The sequence below is a fragment of the Camelus bactrianus genome, chromosome 34 (genome assembly GCF_048773025.1).
Source record: "Camelus bactrianus isolate YW-2024 breed Bactrian camel chromosome 34, ASM4877302v1, whole genome shotgun sequence".
NCBI classification, from domain to species: domain Eukaryota; kingdom Metazoa; phylum Chordata; class Mammalia; order Artiodactyla; family Camelidae; genus Camelus; species Camelus bactrianus.
The window spans coordinates 9,156,013-9,183,908 of record NC_133572.1 but is presented as its reverse complement, the minus strand read 5'-3'; the positions used below and the strand labels follow the sequence as shown (position 1 = coordinate 9,183,908).

General features: G+C 41.6%; 2 protein-coding genes across 5 annotated transcripts in view; both read left to right on the top strand.

The window, feature by feature from the left end:
• The window catches only part of GUCY2C (guanylate cyclase 2C), a 76,632-nt gene extending 67,184 nt beyond the window's left edge, over positions 1-9,448 (top strand). For all 4 annotated transcript variants that reach the window (XM_045510269.2, XM_045510270.2, XM_045510265.2 and 1 more), the window contains 5 exons: positions 1,329-1,503; positions 4,452-4,550; positions 5,988-6,082; positions 7,625-7,701; positions 8,787-9,448. In XM_045510269.2, coding sequence (XP_045366225.1) covers positions 1,329-1,503; positions 4,452-4,550; positions 5,988-6,082; positions 7,625-7,701; positions 8,787-8,961 — 621 coding nt within the window. In that variant the 3' untranslated portion in view covers positions 8,962-9,448. The remainder of the gene's footprint in view (positions 1-1,328; positions 1,504-4,451; positions 4,551-5,987; positions 6,083-7,624; positions 7,702-8,786) is intronic.
• A 1,039-nt stretch (positions 9,449-10,487) lies between these two features.
• The window catches only part of PLBD1 (phospholipase B domain containing 1), a 74,766-nt gene continuing 57,357 nt past the window's right edge, over positions 10,488-27,896 (top strand). The window contains exons 1-2 of the mRNA XM_074357244.1: positions 10,488-10,520; positions 17,228-17,348. Of these exons, the coding sequence (XP_074213345.1) occupies positions 10,503-10,520; positions 17,228-17,348 (139 nt within the window). The 5' untranslated portion in view covers positions 10,488-10,502. The remainder of the gene's footprint in view (positions 10,521-17,227; positions 17,349-27,896) is intronic.

Genomic DNA, 27,896 nt, shown 5'->3' with positions numbered 1-27,896 from the left:
AGTGAAGGGAGGTGGAAGAACTAGACGGGTCAGAGGTCAAAATGGCCATGTGACTTTAAGAAACCATGTGACAGACAAAACGTGGGGAGGATGGTTTATTCTTCAGTTATCTTCAAACAATGGACAGTATTCAGGCTGATTACAAATAAAGCAGGGAAGACACCAGGGTTATGCTAAGTACAATAGGAATCTTTTGTGGTTGTAGTTGTTGGAATAACAAGCATGATTGGAAAAAGACTGAGGAAGAGCAAGGAGGCTTGTGTAAGTTCAGACCTGGATCTGTTACCTGACGAGGGTTCTGACCAGCTCCAGGCTGATAATGTCTGAGCCAGAACAGCAAAGGAGAATTGAATTCCCACATTTTCATGTTGGAAAAGCCACAGAGCATATGGAACAAGTGACTTCAGAATTAAAGCTCTTTATTTAAATCCCATTTTGCCTCACCTAATTGTGTAACCTCATAAAATGTAGTATTTGACTTCACCAAGTCTCAGTTTACATACCTGTAAAATGGGATGATGACAATACCTAAGTCAGTGGATTACTGTGAAAATTACAAGATAAACAATATGCCTGAAGCACTACATCCTTAAGTTTAGAGGTCACTCATATAACAGTCTGTTATGATGGTATTACCTACAGGGAGGACTTCCTTTTAGGGTTAATCTTAGCCCAGTCCTCACCCCATGTAGATCAGAAAGCCATAAGAACAAGAGTTCTTGCTGAGTAGAAAATGATGATGCATTTTAGAGATACTCAGCAAGACGTTACCTGACCAACACGTATGAACTATGCATATGATTATGAAAATAAAATCAAAAGGGAAAACATTTATCGAAGAATAATGTTAATATAAATCTACCACCTATAACAAGAAAAGTGATTGGAATCATCATACTACAAGAATGTGTATTATGTCTTGGTGGAACCCACAATTATTGTTTGTCAAAAATGGTAAGTGCTAACAATGACTTTTCTGATAATTAGAGGCGTTCCAAAAATTAAGATAAAACCATTCAGATTATTTAAACATTGATAGAATTGTCAGCACGTCAACACTGATAGAATTGTCATTGATTTATATTATTATGAAGTGCTTTCATTTGGTCAAAATCCATTTTGGTTGTTTTATCAACCATACAGGCTACAGAAATCCTGAAGAAATTAGCAAAGAACTAACCTTGAACTAATCCCAGAAGAAGTGTACAGGGCTGTGCTTATACTGAGTTCTCAAAAATGCTTGTATTCAATATGCAATTAACTGCTTCTGTTTAATTTCTCATGCCATTAGAAGGGGCAGATTCACTGATGAGAACCTACTTCCACAGGTGGAAACCATTGGTGATGCCTACATGGTGGCTAGTGGTTTGCCCAAGAGAAACGGTAACCGGCATGCAGTAGACATTGCCAAGATGGCCTTGGATATCCTCAGCTTCATGGGGACCTTCGAGCTGGAGCACCTTCCCGGCCTCCCGATATGGATTCGCATTGGAATTCACTCTGGTATGGAGTTGAGCATCTTAGCACACGGGAACCATACTAAATCAGAAGGGTTCAAGGATCTTCAAATGTGATCAGTTTTCACGTGAGGTTTACTCTCGAATCCATCTGCCAAATACGAGGTCCCATTACTCATCCTCACATAGCTAGACCTATAATTAGTCTCTAGACAGTTCTAGGAAACAGCAGTGATAACAGCACCCACGGAATGATAAACACAACCACAAACTAAAATACCGAGCCCCAGACTCCCTGTGTAAGTCACCATATTCACTATGTCATTTATCTCCTCGCCATCCCCTCCCTTCCCCCGACCGCAACTGCTGTACATTTTTCCACTAAAATATTACAGTATCTTAAATGGATTAGATTGTCTATAGGGGGAAAAATATCCAGTCGAATTCCTGTAATAAAAGGGCATTTCTGTTTCCCCAAACTCGTCAGTGGCACAGAAAGTACATGGATCACTTTGAAGACCACGAAAGTCGCCCAACCTTGAATGTATAGATTTGGAAGATGACTTACAAATATTATAGAAAAATACAGTTGGAGAGGAACTCAGAAGTCACCTAGATTAATCCTTGACAGAGCATAAATTATAGTTTCCAAGATAAATAATAATATAGAAGAATAATAGTAGAACAATCCCAGGATTCCTTGAAAATTCACTATTTCCAGAGTCAACTCACTCCATTATTGAATAGTTGTAATTACTGGACAGTCTGTCCCTGTGTTAAAATACAGCACATCTCCCTGTAATTCCTTGTCATTGCCCCTCATCCTGCCCTCCAAGCCTCACCGAAGACTCAGGGGATAGAAAGTCCAAGATCACCCCAGGCTTTGTGGCAAGGACCAGGCAGCTGCGTTCGCAAGAGTCATCCTGTATCCGCGGTGCCCAGCCCAGAGTCAGGTGGTAAATATTTACTGACTGAGTAATGAATCAGTGGGAGTCCCAGAGTGACAGTAAACGGAAGTTAAAACCAGCTGCCACGTCTTTGACAGCCAGGAACATAGCTGTGGCCTTTCTCATTGTGTCCACAACCAAATGCCACCGATGTCCCATATACACATAAGGGAACCTCTCTGTGGCCTGTTGCAAATTGTCAGGCCTGGAGGAATGGACAGCGGCAGGAGGGACTGAACCCAGCAGGGAGAATGGAGCTCTGGGTCCTGGTCCCGTCTCTTTAACCCCGTGATCTACTCAGTGCCTGAGTCACCGCCAGGGCCCAGGCACTGCCACATGGGGCTGGAATGAAGGTGGACAGTAGATACACATACCCAGAGTGGTTGAGTAAGAAATTAAAAGGTTTCAGTTAAATATTGATAGTTGAAAACAAGACGTAATAATATCGCAGGGATTTTCTGCCTCCAGGCCCTTCCCCAGCTCATCACTCCAGCTTTGAAGTGACAAGCCAGGGCACAGCCTGACGTGTTTGGGGAGCTCAGAGATCTTCTCATCAAGTTGCCACTACTGCTTTTGTTTGTCTTTTTTTTATTTGTTTATTGTTTGTTTCTTTTGTATTTTTGCATCGAACCTGACAGGGAAGGGTTTGGCATTCAGTATTTTTTTTCGGTATTCATAAACAGTGAGCAACGCAATGTTTAAATTTTTTCAGTGTTCATAAACACAGAGTATCGGCAGGACAGATCTGTAAAGAAACTCATATAGATCAAAACCCAGTGAGCCAAGCAGAACTTCAGTCATCACCTCTGTCCACAACCTGATTTTGCAGTTTCTGAGTTAACCTTTAACTTCTAAAATTTTGACTCCTTGCATTCAGTCATTCCACATGAATAGCTGACTGAACAACCCTTCTCTCCTACCTGATACACTGGGCCTCGTCCTAACTTGGCTTTTCCTCCTCTTTCTGGAATGTCTTGTGCCACAGGCTCCCCCAGCCTGCTGCATTCACGTGGCACGTGAAATGCTCAGGGAAGCTGATGGCGAGTCCTTGTCTTCTGGGTCCTCCATCATCAGACCACCAACCCCAGAAATGCTACTCTGACTTAAATAAAAATAAAAGAAAACAAACTTGGGTCATTGAGCCTTCGAGTGTAGTGCGCCCTCCAGCCGTTCAGAGCTCAGGGCTGTGTGGCCACCTGAGCAGGCCAGCAGCGGGATAGTCTTCAGCCTTCCAGAGAGCCTTCTATTTAAAGTAGTAAGGAGGCCATAGGAAAGAACACAATTTTGCCATTTGCAGCAACATAGATGGACTTGGAGGGCATTATACTAAGTGAAATAAGTCAGACGGAGAAAGACGAATACCGTATGCGATCACTTAGATGTGGAATCTGAAAAATACAACAAACAAGAAGCAGACTTACAGAGAACAAACTAGTGGTTACCAATGGGGGGGTAGGCACAAACTTGGGTGTGATAGGCTCAAGGTTGTGTTACACAACATGGGGAAAACAACCAATATTTTGTAGTATCTGTAAGTGGAAAGTAACCTTTAAAAACTGTATAAAAATTTTAAAAATAATTAAAAATGCTCTTTTCCTCCAAGAAAAATTAAAAATTAAATGAAGTAAAATATTTGGGGGGGGTAATTAGGTTTTATTTATCTATTTCTGGAGGAGGTACTGGGGATTGAACCCTGAAGCTTGTGTATGCTAGGCACACACTCTACCACTATATAAAATAAAATTAAATATTAAGGAGGACTTTCCACCTTTGTGGCCTGGATCTCAGGATGCCTTCTTGCTTCATGCAAATGTTCTTTTCTGTGCTGGAGCAGAATACGTTCTGAAAGCATGATTTGAATAATGGTGCTTCCCCCAGTGAATACATTCATTTAAAGCAAAAAGTCACAGCTCACGTTTTATACCTTCAACTACTTCTCCATAAAACAAGACCCTCAGCATCGTGCCCCTGAGATGAGGCTTACTTACCCACCTTAACTTGACTCTGGTTTCTGTTGCCTCCACTTCGTGCTTTCTGTCCCTTTCAGGTCCCTGTGCTGCTGGAGTTGTGGGGATCAAGATGCCTCGTTATTGCCTGTTTGGAGATACAGTCAACACGGCCTCTAGGATGGAATCCACTGGCCTCCGTAAGAAGGGAGATTGCTTTTCTTAGAGGACAAAGATTTTGTCCTCCAGCACAGGGGATTGTGGGATAAAATGCGTAACAAGTACCAGTGAGATGCAGAATGACTCTTCCCATCGACTGGCCGTGGGCCCTTGTCAATCCAGTCCTTGCTACATATTGCCATTGACTGATAATTATTCTGTTCTTCCTTTTTGGCTCAGTTTTAGACTGTTCTCATTAGTTTTGGTCATTTGCAAGGCATTCAGGCACGATCTACCTGAAATAGTCATGACATTTCACGTAGATCCATGTCAGTTAAACAAATCTTCCATGGGTTAGACTCAGAGCATATCCTCTGGTCCATTTTCCTTTTCCTCTTTTATTTGGTTTTCCTGGGAATTGGTTTTAGTAAAGAAAAAGATAAGCATCTGTTATATGCAAACGCCTACAGCACATTTTGCCTGGTAAGGGAGAGGCTCTGTGTGCTCCACGTAGTAAACGCTCAATAAATGCTGATGACCGTGGTAGTGTTCGATATACACACGAGAGAGAAAGAAAGATGCATGTGGGGGAGGGGTTCCAAAACACAGGTGGTAGCGTGGTGTTTTGTCAGTCTGCTGACAACTGGATACTGGTCTGTACTAGAAAATCACAGTGTAAAGAAGATTGAGGTTGAGGCCAAGCCGACTTGGGTTAAAATCGCAACTATACAAATGCCTGTGTGTAGGCTCGGGGGGAAGTTAGCTCATCTTTCTAAGCGTCAGAAAGTTGAAGATATAAATTGAGGATGAGATGCCAGCCTTGCCGGAAGGGTTTCTGGAAGGAGTTGAGGTGGTGCGCGTTAAGCACTTAGCACTCCCGATCCGTGGTAGGCACACGACACGGGGCTGCCGTTAGTGTTGTTATGGTCTGTGGTACCCAGAGTGGGGAAGGTGGTGGCGCCATGAGCCTGTGGATGATACTGCCCTCACCACTTGTTTGTTGGAGGGATAGCAGTACCCCGGAAGAGTAAAATATGAGAAAATCAAGACTCTATAACCCTCTCCTGAATCTTCACCCTGCTGCCCACACTTAAGCTACTTATTGAAATTTTTACACTGAGATCCAAAATTGAATTCTAACTCTCAAGCTCAGCACTGTAGGCTAAATCCAAACCCGGGCCCGCGGGCTCCCACTCTGAGCTGGGATGAGAATCTGTGGGGCGTGACCAGGGGGCTCCATCACTCGGGACACTGAGAAACAGCACCAGACCCTCTCTTTTTCCATGTGTGACAGTCGTTCTTGTCTCACCGAAGGTATTTTTAAGTATTTTGTTGTTTTTTTTTTTAACTACAATACGTAAGCTGTCAAGAGCACCTGTAATAAATGTTCCGGATCAAGGGGAAACAAATGGGGCCCTACAATAGCTTTCAAGACGGACGAGATTTCCATTTATTATGCATTTATTTTGCATTTCCAGCCTTGAGAATTCATGTGAGCAGCTCCACGATGGCCATCCTGAAGAGAACTGAGTGCCAGTTCCTGTATGAAGTGAGAGGAGAAACATATTTGAAGGTGAGTCCACAGAGACAGAACTCAGAAAAAGCTGTCACCAACCCCCGGGGACACCTCCTTTGAGACTGGACATCCAATGGTCAGTCATGCCAAAGAGCGTGAAAATGCAGAATCCTCTTCTGTTCTCCCTGCAGTGATCACCCACCATCCCCTGCAGGAGACGCCACCACTGAAGACTATCAGCTCAGAACTTTCCTTTCCTCCAAAGACCCCCTTTTGATATTTTGAGCTATGGCCCATATGTTACAAAATGCTATCACAATTTCTTCTGCCTGTATCCAAGTTTGTCCCCAGTTCCTCCACTCCCAGGAGCTACAGTCTGGTGCAGGACTTAAATCAAAGCCCTTAACTCCCCACTTACATCCTTGCTCTCACTGCAAGACGCTGCTGTTCTCTGAGGCCACCTCTCTCCTCTTGCTGCTCTGTTCCGAGGCTCTGGACCAGTGAAGCTCAGGGTGTGGCACCCAATTCTGACTTAGCAGTATCTAGGCACCTGTTAAAATGCAGGTGCCCGCCTCTCCACCAGGCCTGCTGAGCTGGACTCTTCTTGGGTGTAGCTCAGGAATCTGAATTTTAAACGCAGATTCTAAGTGGCTGTGGTGCTCAGGGAGGTGTGAGAATCCCTGCTCCAGACACACAGTTAGAGCAGCTGCCTGCCAGAGCCACCAGATGTCTCCAGGTGGCCCTCGGGCTGCTTTGTGAAGCCGATCACAGTTTGTCTGAAGCCAGCTACCCACTGTGACACTTCCCTGCACCAGCCATGGTGCTCCTGGCCTTTACACCCTGGTTGCAACTTGGAAAAGCCTCCTCCTACGCAGTTGTGTCCAAACGTCACACTCGCCTTTTTAATTCTCCATAAAAATTTTCTGCAGTGTTCCCCCCAAAATAGAAGCGGTTGATGGATTATTACAGCTCAAACACAGCCCCAAACCACTATTTTTTTAAATGAGTGATTTTTACATATGTAACCTTCAAGTCTCCTTTTCAAATACAAGCTCTAGCAAAAACAATTTCTTGTGTTTCCATTTATTTTATAGCTTCCAGGTGGACCTAGCAAATGTCACTTAGTGAGTATTTATGACACATGTGATGCACATGTGTTTATAATTTACACACTTAAGGTAGGGAAACTGTGGCAAAAGTTTTGTGGCAAAGTGGGCTAGAGTAAAATGTGGACCAGAGAAACCAGTTGGATTTGTTGGCATAGCAGGATTGTAGAGGAATCTTCTTCCTTCTTCACTTAGAGTTATTGTGCTGTTGCTATGGTGATATTTTGAAATGCCTTTTGGGGAAAAAAAAATCCTACTTTGAAAAAAAAACATATCTGGTGAATGAGAGACTTATCTTTAAAAGGCACTTGAAATAAAGATGGGTCTAGAGATGATGGAAATCATATGAGGAAGAGGTGTGCCTCAAAGTAGGCACTGATGAGAAACTCCGATAGAGGTGCCGTGTCTCTTGGAAACAGAGACTTGTTGAATGCTGGGCTAGAACAGACTGTCTCGCTGGCCTCCGTGGTTCACGCCTTCCTTGTCTCACTAGGGAAGGGGAACCGAGACCACCTACTGGCTGACCGGCGTGAAGGACCAGGAGTACAGCCTGCCGACCCCTCCTACAGTGTAAGCTGCTGGCCGGGGCGCGGAGGGGCGGGGGCCTGGGCGTCTTGGCTTCGGAAGTCGCGCTGCATGCAGGCAGTTTAACCATTAGCACGTGCTTTGCCAGTGACAGTGATGTGCTGAATACAAGGCAGGAGACTACACACATGAAAAGGCTTCGGGACCTCCCTTCCCTGGCTGCTGGATAATGGCTGTTTCGGGCTTGCTTAGGAGAGCAGAGGACAGTTTAGGGCTCGCCTCCTGCATGTCTGGTTGTGACAGGAGTAGAGCATGCTGGGGGCAAGAGGCACTCCCCATGTCCACCCCTGCCTGCAGCGCTCTGCTGAGCCACTTCATGAAAACAGGAACTCCCTCAGCTCCAGGACTGCGGTTCTGGGTCTTCACATGGAGTTTGTGTTCTCCCTGAGATGAGGAAGACAGGTTTCAGGTCGCGGTAACCGGTTTCAGTTCCCCTAAAGGTGACTCAGATGGTTGTCCAGTTGTACCTTGGCTACTGCAGTCAGTCATGTGGCTGTTGGTGTGGCTTTTGCTATGGGAGAGAAACCCTGCCTTATGGACACCTCGAAGCTGGACCCAGACAGATGGCAAGACAGTAGAGACGCCAAAATAACCCAGATCGTCCTGGGGCACAGGAGACCTGGCCCCTAACTGAGAGTGTCCCAGGTCCATTCTAAATTCTTCATATCCTCCATCCATTCTGAGTCTTCCCCACACGAGACTCACACTGCTCAGGTGTGAGGCCAGCAAGTTTTCAGGGTTTTCTGGCAGGGGCTTCTCTTCCCCTCCCTGCAGTGGTATGTGTCAACCTAACTGCTCCTCTGAATTCTAACTGCGTGTTGTTTTGCCTTGAAATGGAAATACAGTTTTCTGCTTGAAATACATCTTGCTTTTCCTACAACCACCCAGAGCAGGGATGACAGTTCTTTAAGTGCATCAAAGGCAAGGATCATTCTGTGTTCTCTGGGCTTCCTGTGTTCAGCACAGAGTGTTCAACAAGGATTTGGTGAGCTGAGCTGATGGTTCTGGAGCTAAGGGATATTCTGTGGGAACTGCTGAGAAGTTCCGCTTTCCCTCCCCACCCTCTCCAGGGAGAATCAGCAGCGCTTGCAAGCCGAGTTTGCAGACATGATCGCCAGCTCTTTGCAGAAGAGACAGGCCTTGGGGATAAGGAACCGAAAAACAACCAGGGTGGCCAGCTACAAGAAAGGCACCCTGGAATACTTGCAGCTGAACACGACAGAGAAGGAGAGCACCCACTTTTAAACCTCGGTGAGGCCTGAGGACGCAGGAAAATTAACTCCAGCCGCACTTGGGCAGCGAGCTCAATGCCCCGAAGCCTGCGTTTCCCTGAGACCTCAGTGGAACAGAAGAAGACTCAGATGCAACCTCCTGAGCCTCGGCTGCCCCAGCTGGAATGTAGACTTGCTCCTGCAAATCTAGTGTGCGCTCTCAGTGCAATCATTACCTTTTACTCTGGAGCCAGTTGCTCCAGGGAGCTTCAGCCTGGGAAGGAAGAGGAATGAATGTACTATCTCAAAGCTGAGGAGATTTCATTCTTATTTCACTTATTTTGTTTTTGTTTTGTTTTGTTTACTGGCTCTTTTTCCTTCTGTATTCATAAGATTTTTTTTAATTGTCATAATTATATTTTCAGTACTTTATCTCCATTAAATTATATTTAACTCATAATTTTTGCAGAAAATGTGCTGTATATGAGGCAGGAATAAAAGTTCAAAGTTTACTGGGTCAATGGCTGCGTTTCCACCTGTTCTGCCCATTTTCCTGGGATGCATCAGCCATCGTCGTGTGCTCGCTGAGAAACTGACTAAATCCCCCTGCACTGGAGCAGGGCAAAGCTAGCATCATTGCTCAGGGGTATGGACTTTGATGTTCAGCATCACCTGTGTGCGTGTGAGGATTTTGTGTCTAGCCCTCTAACCATAGGAGCCGTCTCAGGTCTGCGATAAATTCCAGTCCTGTCTACCTGTAAAGACACAGTACTTCACACTCTGCAAATATCCCCCTCCCACATCCAGCAGCTGTCTCCTGCCCCCACTAAGGGCACCCTGGCATGACTCATTTGTTTGAAATCTCTGGGGAAATGCCAAAAATCAAGTTGAGGAGACTAGTATCAGCAGGGCAAGAACAAGCGTGTAGCACCCTGGCTCCAACATTCAAAAACTAAAAAAACTGCCCCAACCACATTACTTCTTTCCAGACCTCTGCCGCGAGCACTCCAGAGATTTAAGAAACAGGTTATGTCTTCTCCATCACTTGGAAAAGCAGACAATCGAAAAGTAATAAATTATCTCCTGATTTATAGGTTGAACACTTCATGGGCAGCGAGAGTTCTTATTTGGAATCTGGAGGTTTCTAATCTGTCTGTGCCCCTGTGTCCAGCACATGGAGACTCGACGCACGAGATGAGGTTGTGACGTGGAAGTTCATGGTCACTCGTTCAGTAAACACATATTAAGCTTCTTTGATTCCAGGAACTGGGCTTAGGTTTCATGGTATAGCCACACAGCCTCTGCCAAGCTTTGATTCTTATAGGAGAGAGAGAAATGTAAAGAGATTAGTGGGTATGGGGACCAAGCAGCATTCTTGACAACAGGCAAACTTAGCAACTCTAAGACTGACCACAAAATCATTTTTAATGCTAAATAGGGCATTGATGTCAGTTGAAGATTCCAGTGTTTGTGTTCTGTTACAGAGTCTGCGTGGTTGCAAAACATGTCTTGACCTTTAAACAGATGTGTGGCCTCGGCTTGTCCACTTAACAATGTGGATATGTAGTACCAGTGATGGCAGCAACTAAGAAGGTACCGGGCAAATTCCTGCACTGCTCTTTTTTAGCTGTAATTTAATTAATGTGTCTAAGCCCCTAGTGTTTCATTAGTATACCATTAATCATAATATCCACTTCAAGGAGTTGTTACAATGATTTTTTAAATGAAATTTATCAAGTCTAGCACAGTGGCAGTCATATAGTAGGTTTTCAACAAATAACCTCTACCTTCAATATACATCCCCTCTATCTCTACTTGCTTAATTAATCAGAACTAAAAAATTTCAAATTCAGGGCTTCCTTGTACACTAAGCATACATAAGATGGTTTTTTTTAAACAATTGATTATAGAATGTTTCAAGTGTACACAACAAATAGAATAGCTAATGAATTTCCAGAGTAATCATCAGTTTCAAGAATTATCAATATTTTCCCAATCTTTTTTCATCGTTCACCAACTTTGTTTGTTTTTCCAGGTTATTTGAAAACAAATACCAGATATCATATGTTTCACCTGTAAATATCCCAATACATATCCCAATTTTTTTTTAATATTGGGAATTGAACCCAGGACCTCATACATGCTAAGCACAAACTCTACCACTGAGCTATTACCCTCTCCCCACTCAATACATCTTTTAAACACAGGATTGACAAAATGTTTCTGTAAAGGTCCAGACACTAAATAGTTTAAGCCTCGCGGGCCACACTCATCTCTGCTGTTGTAGCTTGAGAGCCACCATGGACAATACACAAGGAAGTGGGCAGAATGTGCTCCAATGAAAGCTTATTCTTATTTGTGGCTATAGTTTGCTTCCCCACACACTAGCAGATAAAGATTTTTTAAAACCTAACTGAAATACAATTATCATATCAAAAGAAATGAATATGACAAAATAGAAACAGACTCACACATACAGAGAACGAACTAGTGGTTACCAGTGGCTGGGAGGGGACACAAGATACAGGAAGGGGATTAAGAGGTATAAACCACCTGGTAGAAAATAAATAAGACCTAAGACACAAGGATGTAATGTACAGCACAGGGAATATAGCCAATATTTTATAATAACTTTAAGTGGAATGTAGTCTATAAAAGTATTGAATCACTGTGTTGTACACCTGAAACTAATATAGTATTGTAAATCAACTATACTTTAATATTTTAAAAAATACACAAAACCACAGAAACAAACCAAAAACTTGTTCAAGAGACACACATCACTAGTCACTACTAATTTGGACAGCATGACCTTAGAATGCCAGAAACTGGGGAACATTCTTTTTCAGGGAAAAGAAAGAAAATTATAGATCTAGTGAGAGAGAAAGAGAATCTATTCACACTCCCAAGAGACAATCAGATCCAGATAGGATATAGATGTTGAAATTATCTAACGGGGATACTAGGCAACTATAATTAACATGTCAAAAGCCGTGAAGGAAAGCATGGACAGCATGAATGTTCAGATGGGCAATTAAGCATGGAGTTGGAAACAATGGGAAATAATTAAATGGAAATACTACGATAAGAAGTGTATTGACAGAGATGAAGAAGGCCTTTAGTGGCTGATTACTAGGCTCTACACAGCTGATGACAGAACCAATTTACCTGATGCACTAAAGAAAGTATACAAAGTAAAGAGAAAAAGAAATAAATAAGATAAAACAGAGCTACTAAGAACTGTGGGACAATATCAAATGGCCTCATGTATGTAAATAGAATTCCAGAAGACAGAGAGAGCAATGCAAAAGAACTATTTAAAAAAATAATGGCTGAGAATTTACCAAATGTAATGACAGACACCAAGTCGCATATCCAAGAATCTCAGAGAACACCAAGCAGGATAAATAGACAAGACCACATTTATATTCTGATGGCTGAAAAATGAAAGAAAGAAACCGAGAGACAGAGCCAGGAAGGGAGGAGGGGAAGAAAAGGAAGGAAGGAAGGAAGGAGAAAAGAAAAAAAGAAAGAAAAAAAATAAAAAGGCCACAGGGTGAGGATGAGAAGTGGTAAGGAGAACACTGCATACAGAGGAACAAAGATGAAAACTCACAGCCAGCTTCTGTTCTGAAATTATGTAGACTAAAAGACAAAGGAATGACATCTTTAAAGAACTGAAGGGAAAAAAGAATTCTATACCCAGCAAAAAAAAAATAATAATAATAAATTTCAAAAGTGATGAAAAAAGTACTTTCTCAAAAAAAAAAAGTGAAAAATTATTGCCAGTTGATCTAGTCTGCAATAAATGTTAAATGAAGTTCTTCAGATAGAATGAATATGATACCAGATAATCTTGGATCTTCACAAAGAAATGAGGAATACTGGACATGTATAAAAGTAAAATGAAATGTTTTCCTATTTTTAGTTGTTTTAAAATTACTCTTGTGTTTATCTTCTTGTTTTCAGTTTCCCTTTGGATAGCACAGGTTTAGAAAATTGCAGCTTTGTTTCAGTTTGCTTTTTGACATTTCACTAGAAGAGGTATATAAATGCAGAAAGCGCATGTGAAAAGATGCTCAGCATCATTAGCCAACAGTGAAATGTAATCAAAGCCACAATGAGATAACGCTACACACTAATTAAAATGGCTAAAATTAGAAATTTGACAGTATCAAGTATGACGAAGATGCAGAGGAAATGGAATTCTCACACATTTTTGCTAGGAATGTGAAATGGTACAGGAACTTTAGTAAATAGCTTGGCAGGTTTTTTAAATAAAGTTAAACGTACATTTTCTGTAGGATCCAACAACCCTATTCCTGTGTACCTATACAAATGAAATGAAAATTATGTTCACATAAATATGTTTAGTTCAGCTTTATTCATAAGTAGGAAAACTGGAAACAACTGAGATTTTTTTCCAGCGGGTGGATTGATAAAGGAACCATGGGGAACCTGTACAATGGAATACTATTCAGCAACAAAAGTGTGATGAACTACTGTTTCACATGACAACATGGATGAATCCCAAATGCAGTTTTCTAAGTGAAAGAAGTCAGAAGTCAGATCCAAAACACTACATATTATATGACTTCTCTTATACGATATTCTGGCAAAGGGAAAATTATAGGGCTAGAAACCAGACTGGTGGTTGCCAGTTTTATGGAGGAAAGATTTGACTACAAAGGGTAAAACAAATGAATTTGGGGGAGGGGGTGATGTAACTGTCCTGTACTGACTGCTGGTAAATACACGACTCTACGCATTTGTCAAGACCCTGGAACTGTCTAACACAAAGAAAAGCTTACTGTAAGCAATTTTTTAAAAAGCAACCAGATGTGGATGAAACCACAGATGGAATGTAGGCAGTGAACCTAACTGTATTACACAGAATGGCATAACCTCACTAGAGAGTGTGGGGAGAAGGAAGCTGACATAAGTAACTTTGCAAAAGAGTATTTTGAGGGGATTATCGTAAGGGTAAAAACAAAAGAATTGTACAAGGCTTTGTGGTCTAATTGATGAATTTGTTTCTCCAAAGAATCTGGGTTAGAAATTCTGAAACAGTAATAAAACATGTTAACATCTTATCTAGCACCTTTAAATAATTGCAGTTTGACATCGTGTAGATTATTCCATCAGATTGTTTAACACATTAACCTAACCCCAAGGTAGATAGAGCTCACAGCAGAGAAACCAGTGATACGGTCCAGGTTTGTGTCCTAATATTTGAGCAGACTCATGACTCAAAATTCACATTTGTTACAAAAAAAAAAAAAAACAGTTCTATGTTTCTTTTGAAATAAATAATCATTGTGGTTTATGAAAGGACAGATGTTTTGTAAGAGTGGGAATTGCACAAGAACCTTCTGCAACTTCTAAAGAGATCCTAGATAATTCAGTCACCTATTCAGCTCAGAAAGAAAAATTATATAGTACAGCATTCCTCACTCTGTGATTCTGTGATTAAGGATCTTTTTTTCTTTTCATTTCAAATTAATCTCAGAATGATACTTTTATAAAACACAGAAGCACACACTTGGATGCTGTGGCAATGTTCAGCTGCCACTGCAGACTGGGACTGGTCTGCAAAGCCCCCAGGTGCTGGTAGAGAGGACCACACGTTCAGACATGTAAGTTTTTAGTGTCAGCTTTGCCACAAGCTCAGCCAAGGGCCTTTGAGCCAGTTGCTTAACACAGGGTTACTGCAAGGACCAAAGGAGTTTTAATGGATGAAAGTTTTGTAAAGGAGTGGAGAACTGGATTCATATTAGCTCTTATTCTTAACCTCTCTGGACCTCAGTTTCAATCTGACTCAAAGTTGAATGAGGTGACCTTTAGAGTACTTTAAACTTGAATGATACTATGTATTGATGCATTTGTCTAAGTAAAGCAAGAAGGTGAACGCTTTGTTGATACAGTGTAGTTCCAAGAGGTTTCTAAGGAACTGGGCACAGAGCAGATGGTGCCTTGCCCGTCCTGTCTCCTCACCCATGGCTCCTCTCCCTGGCCTGCGGTGACTGATAAGAACACATCAGAACAAAGGCTGCTCTTGGACACTTACAGGCTCCACTTGGAAGAGAAAGCGACTTAAGGCAAACTGGGTTTGAGATTTGTCAGGAGCTCGGCAAGGCTGGGAGAAAGATCTGAGCTACCCATCTTCAGCAGAGCTGTTTGAAGCAAGAAGCCAAAAATGAGAGTTAAGCCTCTAATCCCTTACTGTGATGGTATAACCAGAGGAAACACCGCCTCCCCCTGTTCCATCCCCCACCCCCACCCCGCAGAACAGCACACCTGCTGCCGGTCAGGTGGATCAGCACAGATGGCATCATCTTGCCGTTGAGGGGACCTCAGACAGAAGGCTCTGGCGGTCTTGTGGACTCTTGGAGTTGAGAAAGGGGAAGGGAGCAGGGCTAGGAGTGAGAAGGTACTGGGTCCTGAGTCAGAATAGGGGAAAGTGTCTTCAAGTTTTCCTCTTCCTCCTCCTGCTAAGAATGTCTCTGCAGAAACACCTGGAGGGGATCTCTGGCCAAGGCTTCAGATAAAGAGACCTAGAAATGAAGGCACACAGGCTAGGAATGCAAACGTGCGGAGATCATCACTGGCCAGAGGACCTGCATCCTCGACTTCACCTGCCTCCAGCGACGGCAGTCCTTGAGCTGTGCACCAAGCCCCGCGTGGGGAGGGCTGCTTTCCCTCCGAGGCCTGCCAGGTAGAGCCTTTGGAATTGCCAGTGATCAGACGTGGAAAAAAGTGCACATAGGTTTTTAACCAGGAGACTCCCTCCTCAGTATTAAAGGTCAGAACACAGAAACAATAAAGTAGAAAGGCCTGCTCTGCTCTTGCCACATTGCTGCCTCCTAGGATTTCCAGCACATCCCTCTAGTGACAGTTACCCAGGAGAAGAGTCCAGACCGGTAGGTCAACTAAAGTGAAGAAGAAATGTGCCTTTCTGTAGTAAACTAGGAGAGGCCACCAAAACTATGAGCTAGAGTTTACCTATATCTTGGAAAAAGTGATGCAGTTCTTCTGTTAAAAAAAAAAAAAAGAACAGTAATGAGAGGGAGAGTATAGCTGAGTAGTAAAGTACATGCTTAGCATGCATGAGGTCCTGGGTTCAATCCCCAGTACCTCCATTTAAATAAATAAACAAATGAATAAGCCTAATTCCCTCTCCCCTAAACAAAACAAACAAGCAAAAAAAAAGTAAAAATTTTTGAAAAACAAATTGTGGTGTGTATAGACAATGGAATACTACTCAGCCATAAAAAAGAATGAAATAATACCATTTGCAACAACATGGATGGACCTGGAGATTGTCATACTAAGTGAAGTAAGCCAGAAAGAGAAAGAAAAATGCCATATGATATCACTTATATGTGGAATCTGAAAAAATAAAAATTGGGAGGGTATAGCTCAGTGGGACAGTGTGTGCTTAACATGCACAAGGTCCTAGGTTCAGTCCCCAGTATCTTCATTAAAAAAATAAACCTCTCACCACAAAAAAAATTTTTAAAATAAAAATAAATAAAATAAAATAAAACAAAAAATTAAAATAAATTTAAAAACAGTAATTGGGGGGAAAAAAACAGAAGTTAACATGCTAGTTTTTTCTCCCTAGCACCAAATACGTGGTATCTTTTACAACACCAGCAGCCAATTCTCTGACACCAGACACCAGCTGAGTGACCAACAGTTCGATTCTATTCTGACATTAGCTACTAACCTATTCCACAGGTTAAGGGTTCAGTCTCACAAGGCTGCCTCCACAGCAGGCACCTGTCACCAGTCCCAGAGGACCAGCCATACATCTGACCAAATGACTATAATCCAGAGGTTCCCATGACCCTCTCTTCAGGGTCGATAATTTGCTAGGACAATTCACAGAACTCGAGAAAACACTCCTTCTGTTTACCAGTTTATTATTGTTAAAAAGAAACAACAGACCTGAAATGCTTACCTGTGTGCTAAGCCCATGACCAAACTGAGACTTGATACCTAACCTAATTATACTCTGAACCCCTCAGGAACCTTTATGCAGTCAACCTGGAATTACCTGAGATAATCCAGCCTATAGGCTCTCCTGTTCCCTTTAGGAGGGTGACCTTGCCTGAAATAATGCATTCTTTGCTAATAATTTCCCTTTTCTGTCCCCTTTCTGCCTTTAAAGCTCTTTCCTTTTGTACCCCTTAGCAGGGATTCTCTCTGTTAGATGGGATACTGCCTGATTTATTAATTGTTTAGTAGAGTCAATTTGATCCTTGAATTTACTCAGTTGAATTTTTGTTATTTAACAGTGTGTTGGCAGCAGCAGGACTGAGGGAGACTTTCAGAGGCTTCGAAGACAACAAGAGACATGGGTCTGGTACCTGGTGCGTTCACTGTCTTTGTCTCCGTTTCCGTTTCCGAGGGCCATGGGTAAGTTCCCTCTTGATTGTCAGCTCTTCCTTTGCATTGAGCTCCTGATCTAATTGGCTTTCCACTGTTACTTATTTGGCTGGAAACTCAAGCCCTTGGTTCTGTCCCCAAATTCCCAGATTATGTGTCGGGAACTGCAGGTAGTTATCGGCGAGAGTCGGGCTGGGTCTGACTTAAAAACTGAACTAGGTCTGGAATCAGACTGGGTCTGGTTTAAACTGACTGGGGTCTGTATGAGGCGTCAGGTGAATATTTGTTTTGAGTACAGGCTATTGCTAATGGGAATCTCAGAAGAAAAAAATAAAGTCACAAAGTCACAAAGTCACAAAAATAAGTGGGCATAGGAGGAGCATTTAAACACTGTTAGAGTTCTCACCACTTAAGCCAAAGACTCTGGTGTTAGGACAAGTTGGTCATGGAATTAGTTTGGTCAACACTACGTCTCCTGCCAACCTCCAGAACATGCCTGTGTAGTGAGGTACCCTGCCTGCAAAACACCACACACACTCCCCAACCCAACACCCCATCCCTTTTAGGTATTATTGGCTCCGAGAGACCCCAAACCTTCTCAATCAATCAATAAAATCCAAAGAGCTAAGCGTGCCACCTCTCAGCACACCTGCTTAAGAACTATGGTCCCAGAAGCTGTCCATATCTACCAGAAATGATCAGTATCTTACCAAAGGCAATCAGAATTTTGTGTCCTGAGAACTTGCCTTAGTAACTGTCCAGCTGGGGGTCCCAAAATATGGCCAGAAAGAAATGTGGGTCGCACTCCATCTGTGGCTAAATATGGCTGGATAGATATGTGGGTTGAAGGCCATTTGCAGTTAAAGGCATTATCAAACTGCTGTCGGCCCTCAGAGAAATTACAATGGTCATTATGTGGAATGTTCCAGTTGGATAAGATCATTTAAGAAGTGTATTTAAATGCACGGGGTACACATTTTAATTGGTATGCAGAAGCCTCCAGGATGTTTCAGAATTCCAAAACAGCTCTTTAAAAGATTAGTTGCAAAAGGATAAAATGAGAAAATTAAGGACAGAAAAAGTACCTAAAACAAAAGACTACAGGACTGATGTAATTCCTGCTGCTCCCTTCTGTCCTCTTGAGTGCTTATTCTAGCAATCCTCCGTCTGACTTGCCTTTCTACGCTGAAGAGATTGTGGTAGAGTTTCCTTTTGAAATAAGAGCTTGACTTGACTTCCTGCCTGCCTGGAACATGCGGGCTGTCAGTTCTTTCTTTTGGCCTATCTTTGGGAGTGATGCTGGATCTTGAGAAGGTAGTAAACTTTGCACCCTCTTTGAGGATGCCTTTGGGTTCATGGAGTTTAATTCTGCTGGAAATACGTACTGTTTGACCTGACTGAAAACTAACAAGACATTTAAAAGAATTTTTAAGTAGCTCTGTGGTCAAAAGTTGGTCAGATATTGGAAGCTGATATTTGGAACCTGATAGGAATTTTTTTTAAGCCTTCTCCCCTAAGCAAGTTAAAGATAATGTAGTTGGATGAGTAGATCAACCTATAACGTCACTTAGGCTTCAACCCAATTTCTTAAGGAATTGAGAGCAACTGTTCTTATCTTACCAATTTTTACAAAATTAAAAAAACAGTTCTAGATGCAATTCAAAGTTCACTGTTCCTTTTTTTATCAATCCCTAAACCTCCCCTATTTATTGTAAAGGCTTGTAACTTGCATTGTTTCCCTGTGTCTCTGAGATGTAAATTTTGAAGCATAAACTTCAAGGATGTAACTATCATAAGAAAAATGAAAGAGGAGAGGGAAAGGGCATTTGAAACTTAGAATAAAAAAAAAATACCCAACAACTTAAATCCAACTTCTTCTATAACTAGTAAAATGAGAGCTGTAAGATCTCTGTCTTCGGCTGTATTCATGTGTGGTCCTACATATGTGTTAGAGATATGTGGCATTTTCTACCTCTGGATGGTATTACTAAAGTTAATAGTTTATTACAAAAGTTAATAGTTTGTAAAAGAGCTCTTTATCATTGGCTTAAACAAGTGCTTATATAAATTTAGTATTCATAAAAATTCTCAAAAAAATAAGGTAGAGACTAACCCAAATGTTTTTCAGGTTCACATGATCTGGGAAAATATTCAATATTAAAGCTAGTTTAAGTTTGTTGGTTTAATTAAAATGTGCATGTCTTTAGGGTTATCAATGATAAATATAAAACTTCTTTTCTATCTGGGTTTACTAATCAAATAAGGTTCTATTGTCTCTGTTACAAAATTTGTCTGCCCGAAAAATAACTTTGGATGATGTCTGACCTTGCCTAATGTTTCATGAAGTTCTTGTGAGTAGCTTAACCTAAACAAGGAAATTAAGTAGATAAGAGTTTCTACCTAAACTTTACAATTTTCCCAAATCTTTTTGATAACCTAAAACCTTTGAACTTTGCTAAGTTAAATTAAATGATGGAAATTTACTGAATATTTTGATCACTTCTAAATAATACAAAATACTGAAATATTAATTACTGAACATACATTTATTCACTTTTGATTTCCTTTTTCACAGAGGAACTAGAGTTATTTGACTCTACTAATAAGCATATTTGTGCCAAGCTAAGAAATTTACTATAAAGAAATACATGTTTCCAGAAATTACAAAAAAGTATAAATTCGTCCAGCCATAGAATGCTAACATAAAGGACAGTTTACAACTGCTTACTTCTGTTCACTAAAAATTAAGGACTCCTAAGGGTTAAAAATAATTCTAATATATGTGATTGAAGCTACTCAAAATAATAAGGAAAACATCTCCATATACAGAAAAAGATGTGTGTTTTCAGTAAAATAGGTATAAGGAATGAAAATGCATTTTGTTAAAGGAAAAGAAAGGAATTTTGTCCTAAAGGAAAGCTGGGAATAAGGGGAAAATAGGAAAAAAATATGAATGCAAAAGGAAAGTTGGAGGTTTGTGGAAAAGGAATCTTTGAAAAGGAATTTTATGAGTAGTAAAGACTGCCTATGAATTGAAATTAATTAAGTGAGATTTTATATCAAAAGTAAGCTCGTCCAACATTATAATCTGGTTTTCTCTCGTTCTTTACAAAATTTTCTTGGACTTTTGGTCTGCTCTTGATAATAACAGAGTGTGAAAGATTTGTCTTTATCTTTTAAGTAATGTGCCCAGAAGACAAAGATGATGTGTTTTATCAAAATAATTTCCTGTGCTGCACATTATCTTACCATCAGGCCTTTGATTACTTAGGTAAACCGAGTCTTTTCAACATTAAAAACAGCTAAGTTTTACTCAGAAGTATGTAATTTTCTTTATTTGCCTATGAAGTCTGTCACTTTGATTAAGTAGGTAACTGTTGTTTCTCAGTGACCTATGATCCTGTATTTGACTGAGTGTTTTAAAATCTTTTTTGATATTTTTGACAAACTTTCCAAAATTCAAATTCTAAATAATGTCTTTTTGACCGTGAACTAATTTGGCCTTTTCCGTCTGAAAAGATTTATTCTTTCTCCTTATAAAAAGAGAGATGTTACACTAGTTAGGGTTATTTGGTATGTTAAGTGGGAAGCATTGTCAAATAAGTACTGATCAACCATAGCTTATATTATATGGGTGACTGTTACTAATATGTGTCCTAGAATTGTATAAAATTCCTAAAATTCGGATACTTCCTGCCATAATGTTATCAGTCATAAATCTAGTTGTCTTGAAATTTTGTGTCACAGAAATAACCTGATTTCCTTGTCAATTCCATTATAATGAACTCTCTTCAGGTCTTTAGTAATGGGCATTTTTAAGCCTTTTGTCATTTACAGATAGTGATTATTTACTATAACACCTTTGCAAAAGTGTTCCTACAAAGGTGATCATCAGAAAAATTCATAGAAAGAATGCTGACTGTAGAACTGTAGAACACAGGTTTCTGATGATAACTTTAGATCACAAACTGAAGTGGGTAAAATTTTCCAGAATTAAAGGAAAAACAGTTCAAGCAGAATGAGAATTAATAACATGGGGCTAAATGAAATGATGAAGATGATTATAATTTTTATGACTTTTTGCTGGTTCTTTATGTTTTGTTTTTCTAGATTTAAGGAAACCTTTCTCTCTTTTGTCTTAAAGCTGTCAGGAATTTAGTAAGATGTGCCTTTGTTAACAGAGATGAGACATTTTACTTTTCTTCCTCCCTAATCTTTCCAGAATTTGGAAACTCCTTAAGTATTCTTTTCATGGTATAACAGTTACTTGCTAAGTTCAGTAAGAATCTGTTCTCCTTGTAACAGAACATAATTGGAAACATTGACTCTATCAGCAAGGCTTTCACTGGAGTATCATATTTGAGAGAGATATGCATGTATAGACTCAGATGTGACCAGACAGATTTGAGGAACAGCTTGAACTTTGGCTTGGCTTCTTGACTACAAGAGATTTTTTAAGAGTTCAATCTATTATTCCAGCATGCGGCAAATCCCAGATTTCTGGGATGTATTTTTTCTATCTGTAGTTGGTTAAAGCCAAGGATGCAGAAGCCACGGATACAGAGGGCTGACTATACATGCAAAAATGATACATCGGGTGGTGATACATGTTATCAAGAAAACAAAGCAGGGAGAAGGGATGGGGCGTAATGGAAGAGTGATGTTTTAGACAGGGAAGTCAGACAGGGCCTCTCTGATGAGAGCTGAGTAAAGCGAGGCAGTGAGCTGTGCAGCTATCTTGGGGCAGAATGGTACAGGTAAAGAAAACAGCAAGAGCAAAACCTTAGTCAGTAAGGCTGACACGTTAAGAGAAAAGGGGAGGAAACCCTATGGCAACAGCAAGAGGGAGAAGGTGGTGCACAAGGGCTAAGAGGCAGCCAAGCGCCATGGCCTCTGGGGGTCCCTTAAGAAGTGTCACAGACTTTAGATTCGTGTTCTGGGTGAGATAGGAATGCATTGGAAGGCTTTAAAAAGAAGAGTGACATAACTTAATTTCTTTTCTTTGATTGAGGATCCCTCAGGCTGGTGTGTGTTGTATGGATGGCTGGGTAGGGAGCGGAGTAGGAAGTGTGAGACCGTTTAGGATGCTCTTACAATCGTCCAGGTGAGAGCCACTGTGACAACCTAGTGTGGTAGTATTGGGGATAAGGAGGAGTCAGATTCAGGGTATATTTTGAAGGCAGATCCGGCAGGACTGGCTGACAGTTTAGAAGCAAAGATGAAAAACTGAAGGTCAGCTCAGTGAAGTGAAGGTGTTTGTCCTGAGGAATGAGAGGAAGGGAGTGGCCCTTTACTAAACTGAGGGTGACTGAGGGAGGAGCAGTTGGAAGGAATCAATAGAGGTGACAACAATACTTGAGAATGAAAAGGAAGATGGGGTCAGCTCATGGAGGGCCTTGGACTCCAGGTTCATGGATTTGGCCTGTTTTCTGTGAAGTCATGTACGATCATGGGGGTGAATTACACAGTGAAGCCTATGCTTTCGGAGGATAAGTCTACGGTGGAAGGTGAAATAAAATGGCAGAGAACAAAAGCCTCTTCCATCTTAGGCATCCATTAGGAGACTATTGCCAGACGCCAGGGGTGAGAAGACGTGGACTGAGTATGACAGCAGTGAGAACTGGAAAATCCAACAGGATTTAGTGCCAGTTAGAACCGGGGTATAAAGAAATGGAAAAAGTCAAACGAAAGTCCAAGGTTTTGTGCCTGGATAAGTGGAAGACACATTGCTGGCAGAACTGACGAATTGTGTTACCTCAGGGGACGTGATGTTGAGTGTGACTGTGTGGCGACCTTGTCTTACTCACTCCAGTACGTCCCAAGCGCATGACAGGAAGCCAAAAGTATTTGTTAAATAGTTTTAAATGATTGAATAAATGAATTAGGAGATAGGAACTTAATGCTAGAAATAACATCAAGACCCTTGCTGGAGACTTAGAAATACATTTGCACAACTCATAGCTAAGCTCTGTAGCGTAAACCCTGACAATTGTTTCTTTTTTTCTTTTTTGTAATGCAAGTGCCTGACTTAAGCTTTCATGGCTGACGGATCCGCTTCAAAGACATGCCCCGAATAAACACACACCGACCACATAAGAGCCATGTACCTCCCTACACGGAGACTACTTTTTTCCAGAGATCTTGGCTGATTTCAGTAACTGACCTTCGGGGCTCGCATGCTTTCTCTCTTTCCTTACTTTAAAGTCCTGCACTTACGTTTAAAAATTACCGATAAAGAGTGAGCCTGCAAAGCCCGAGGACTGCACCCCCACCCCTAAAAGAACAGGATCCAGGCTTGCTTGTTCTCTGTATTTCTCTCTCTCTCCCTCCTCTCCCACCTCGCAACCTCACTGTGTGGTTCCAGATGTACTGTGTGATTTCTAGGTCCTGTAAGCAATAAACTTTTATTTTTTCAAAGTTTCCTGATGAATATTGCTGAAAGGCATCTTGAGATCATAATAAAAACCGCAGCAATAAATCACATTGGTTATTAATAGGCTGAGATGGGTGCACAACAAGGTCGCTGGAATAGATGAAATCTCTGAGGAAAATGAAGGATGAGAACAGAAACTTGCCTGTAGGAGCAGGGAGCAAAGAAAGAGCAATGAAAATGAGTGAAAGAAAACAAGAGATGGCCTGATAAATACCGAAAAAGGAGGATGTTTGAAAATAGTCACCTGAGCCAAATGTTACAGAGGGCAAAAAGAATTCAGGTTTTAATTCTTTAAAAAGTAAATCAATGGCACGGCAATTAGTAGAATGGCAAACGTTAAGATGTTTCTGGAGAATGAGAGAAGGAAAGACTCAGTGTCAGATCAAAGGAGACCCCTGCCTGTGAAAGCGGCTTTTTCCCCTTTCCTGTTCACCCACTTCTGTCTCCCTCTAACCTTAAAAGAACCTAATTATAGAAATGAGATCACTAAGCAATTGAAACTTACTCCTGATTTATGCTCTTCTGAGTACACACCATACCTTGCCTAACCTGTTGATCCTTTGATTAGCTCTCTACCCCCACAGGCAGGCCATGCAGGATAGATAACATCTGAAGAGAGAGTCAGCCGGTCTGCACACAGTGGAGAATGATGCAGAACCCAACCTCCTGCCTCCCTGATCCACTGAGATTCTTCCCCATCACCATTTTTCCCTTTAAAAACTGTTGTGGCTGAGCAGAATCTTTGGAGTTGGTCTCTGGACATGAGTCCACGTTCTCCCCAGATTGCCAGCTTTTCTGAGTAAAACACCTTTTCTTTCTCCTGACATTTGCCTCTCAAATTATTGGCTTTATTGACAAACGGCCAAATCTGAGTTCAGTAGCACCTGCTCTAAGACCTTTGTGATTCATAAAATCATAATTTCAATGTTAGCAAATAATTCCTCCTGCAAAATGCACACTGAGAAAAGGAATTACAAAGTGGTTCTGAGATGCTGGGACTGCTGTCTACCTGCTGACCTCATCCCAATGAGCTATACTTTGTGCCTCAGCAAAACTCCCAATGGCTACATGCCTTGACTATTTGGAACCTCTCTTTGGTAATTTAAATTATCATTACTGAATCCACAAACGGCAGAGGTCTTCTATGTATCAAAGGAAACCACTCTGAATCCTCGTAATTGAGATGTACCATGGGTTGGATAAAGGCTTTCACTACATGACCAACAAGTCTACACAAGTCAGTGGTTCTTCATCTTTAATTAGACTCCTAAGCCCTGCTGTTGAAATTCTGATGTAGTAGGAACCAGGACTCTGCATTTTCGATAAGGATCTCAGATGATTCTGATGCTGGTGGTTGTTAGAACTGTGATACAATCAGAAATTTTCCAGTGTGTATTATTTTAAAAATAATACCCTGAGAGTTGTGTCTAAGTTTCTGTTTTCTTGCTATAATTTCAGTCTTAGTCCAGTGAGCAGTCTTTCCTATGTCCTGTAGAGTCCTCTTTCATACAAGAGGAACTGAATTGCTTTCACTTGGCTCCAAATTTCCTGCACTATCAAAGCTAAGGACTATGTGACACCACTTAAGCAATTTCATCATTGGTAGCAGCCTGTCTGGGCTCCCCGCCAGGACGTTCCTTAAAATACATGCGTTACTCTGCTTACAGCAATTCCTGCTCTGTTCCACTCCCAGTGAAACAGAAGTTTTGCCTCACTTTTATATTATCATTTAATACTTTATTCTTTACGTATCATTCAAATAAGCCAGTGAGTTTCTAATAACTTTGTTACTGAACTCAGGTTCAGCTGCTCACCACTCAAAATCCATTAATCAAGAGGCAAGAGTCAATAGAAAGGAAAACTGCTTTAATCAGAAAAGCTGGCAACCTGGGGAGAAGTGGACTCATGTCCTGAGACCGGCTCTGAAGATTCTGCCTAGCCATGACAGTCTCTAACGGGAAGAAGAAGGAGGAAGATTATCAGTGAACCACTGAGCCAGGAGGTTGGGTTCTATGTCAGTCACCGCTGCGTACAGGCTGGCTGCCTTTCCTCTCAGATACTGTCTCTCCCATGTGGTCTGCCTGCAGGATTGCTAAGGGGGCGGCTGAGGGGAGAGAGTCATGTTTAAACTACTTAATTCTTCATTCTTACTTCTTTAATCTAATTAAAGAGTCAGCACGTTAGGCAAGGAAGGCATGGTGTGCATTCAGGACAGCCTAAGTCAGGAGTTAGTTTAAATTGCCGTGATCTCATTCCCATAATTAGGTTCCTTCAGGGTTAGAGGGGAACAGAAATGGGCAAACAGGAAAGGGGGCAAAGGAGCTGCTTTCAGTTCCCCACTGTCAAACATCATTCCAGTTCTGTGGGATGAGGGATGAAGGTCCATCTTCTGTAACTTCTTTGTGCTGATATAGGGCGCTGTGTTCTCAGTGGAAGACGTCATCGTGGGTCTTAGCATCTCTTTGCTGAACATTTATTTGCCCCCTAATATATACGAGCAGAGCAAGCTACAATTATTTTGTTGCCCACAAAGATATAGATTATTATGAGCAACATTGTTAATCTCTTGAGGCCAGTTCCTGGAATTGTGCTGGCCACAGAGTCAGTGCTGCTCACGAAGGAGCAACTTTATGTCACGGCCACAGTCTGGTCACCATGCAGTTAGCTTTTTCCTTCTGGTGGCAGTCATAGTAGCTGTAAAACGACTCAGGAATGTGCATCAGACAATGAAAGATTCTGTGACTCTGTTGTCCTAACCATGAACTACTTGAAGTTGCCCTTTTGCAACTCGGGGAGGCCTGGGAGATTTTGGCTTTTCTACAAACAAGAGGCAGGGGACATTGAGGGACATGGCTTTGCACTTGGAGGGTGCCACAGGACTCTGCTCAGTTCCAACGTCTAGTAGTAGAATTTTTTAAATTCAATACAGCATGGAATCATTGCGCTTTTGAATTGAACTGGTTGGACAGAGGAATTTTGAAACCTTTCCCCTTCCTGCCTTCTCTCATTCTTCTGCTCACACCCACTCACTTCAGAATCAGTTCCGGTTTCACCTCAGCCAGAAAGATTTCCTTGGTGCATATGCTTCCTTCTCCGAACTTCCAAAAGTACCCTGTGTGTGTCAATCACTGCCCTTACCACACTGTATTTCAAATACATATATATGCCTTGACTGCCCTAAGACTGAGATTTTGTCTTATTCTTCGTTGTAATCTCTAATGCCTAATGTTTCTTTATGAATGAGTGGATAAATGAATACCTGATGCACTATTCAGACTTGAAGGTCAAAGACAGCTGTATATTTTATATGTATTTCCATATTGAGTATTGATGCTTTCATGTTTGGTTGCACAAACCTGCCCCTCTGACAACATTACTACAATTACAAAAATAGAAACAGGTAACATTTATTGGGCATGTAGCATGGCAAGTAGCTTTATGCCCATTGGCTTATTCAATCTTCAAAACAGTGCTGGAAGCTAACTATTGATATTTTAAATGTTCAAATAAAGAAACTAATTCCAGACCCTCCTCTGGCTCAGTGTAGAGTGAGCAAGTGAACACCCTCATATCCTAGCTTCTCCCTGAGGGGGAAAAAAGATGGTCCATGCATCTAACATTCCAACTTTTGGGGGGCTGTACAAGAGACAGGCTTTTGTCTTATCTGTCTCTGAGTGCTGATGAGAACCAGAATACACTAGATGCCTAGAGGCTGCTGAGAATAAGGAAAAATTTGGACTAGCATGTACTCACCCACCCAAGCCCCTACCCCAGCCTCAGCACAGTCCAATCAGGTAGACTCGCAGCTCCTGGCTTATCCCTGAGGAGGGAAAGAGAAGACCGAAACATACACACAACATGCAGCCTTTGCCTGAGGGCTGGCTTCAGTCTCACGTGTCTCAGATGGAACCTGACATACTCTAGATAATAGGACCACTGAGAACAACAACAAAAAATAGATCCTGGGCCATGCTTCTGCTCCAGAAGATCTGTGGTGCAGCAGACAGACACCAGAGAAAGAAAAAGACTATGAACTCCTGAAAAAAACAAACAAACAGAAAATCCCTCTGAATGGGAATTTACAGATACAAGACCAGAGAAGACAAAGCACATCAGTGAGGCCCCCTCAGTTCTCTAGAAGGGCT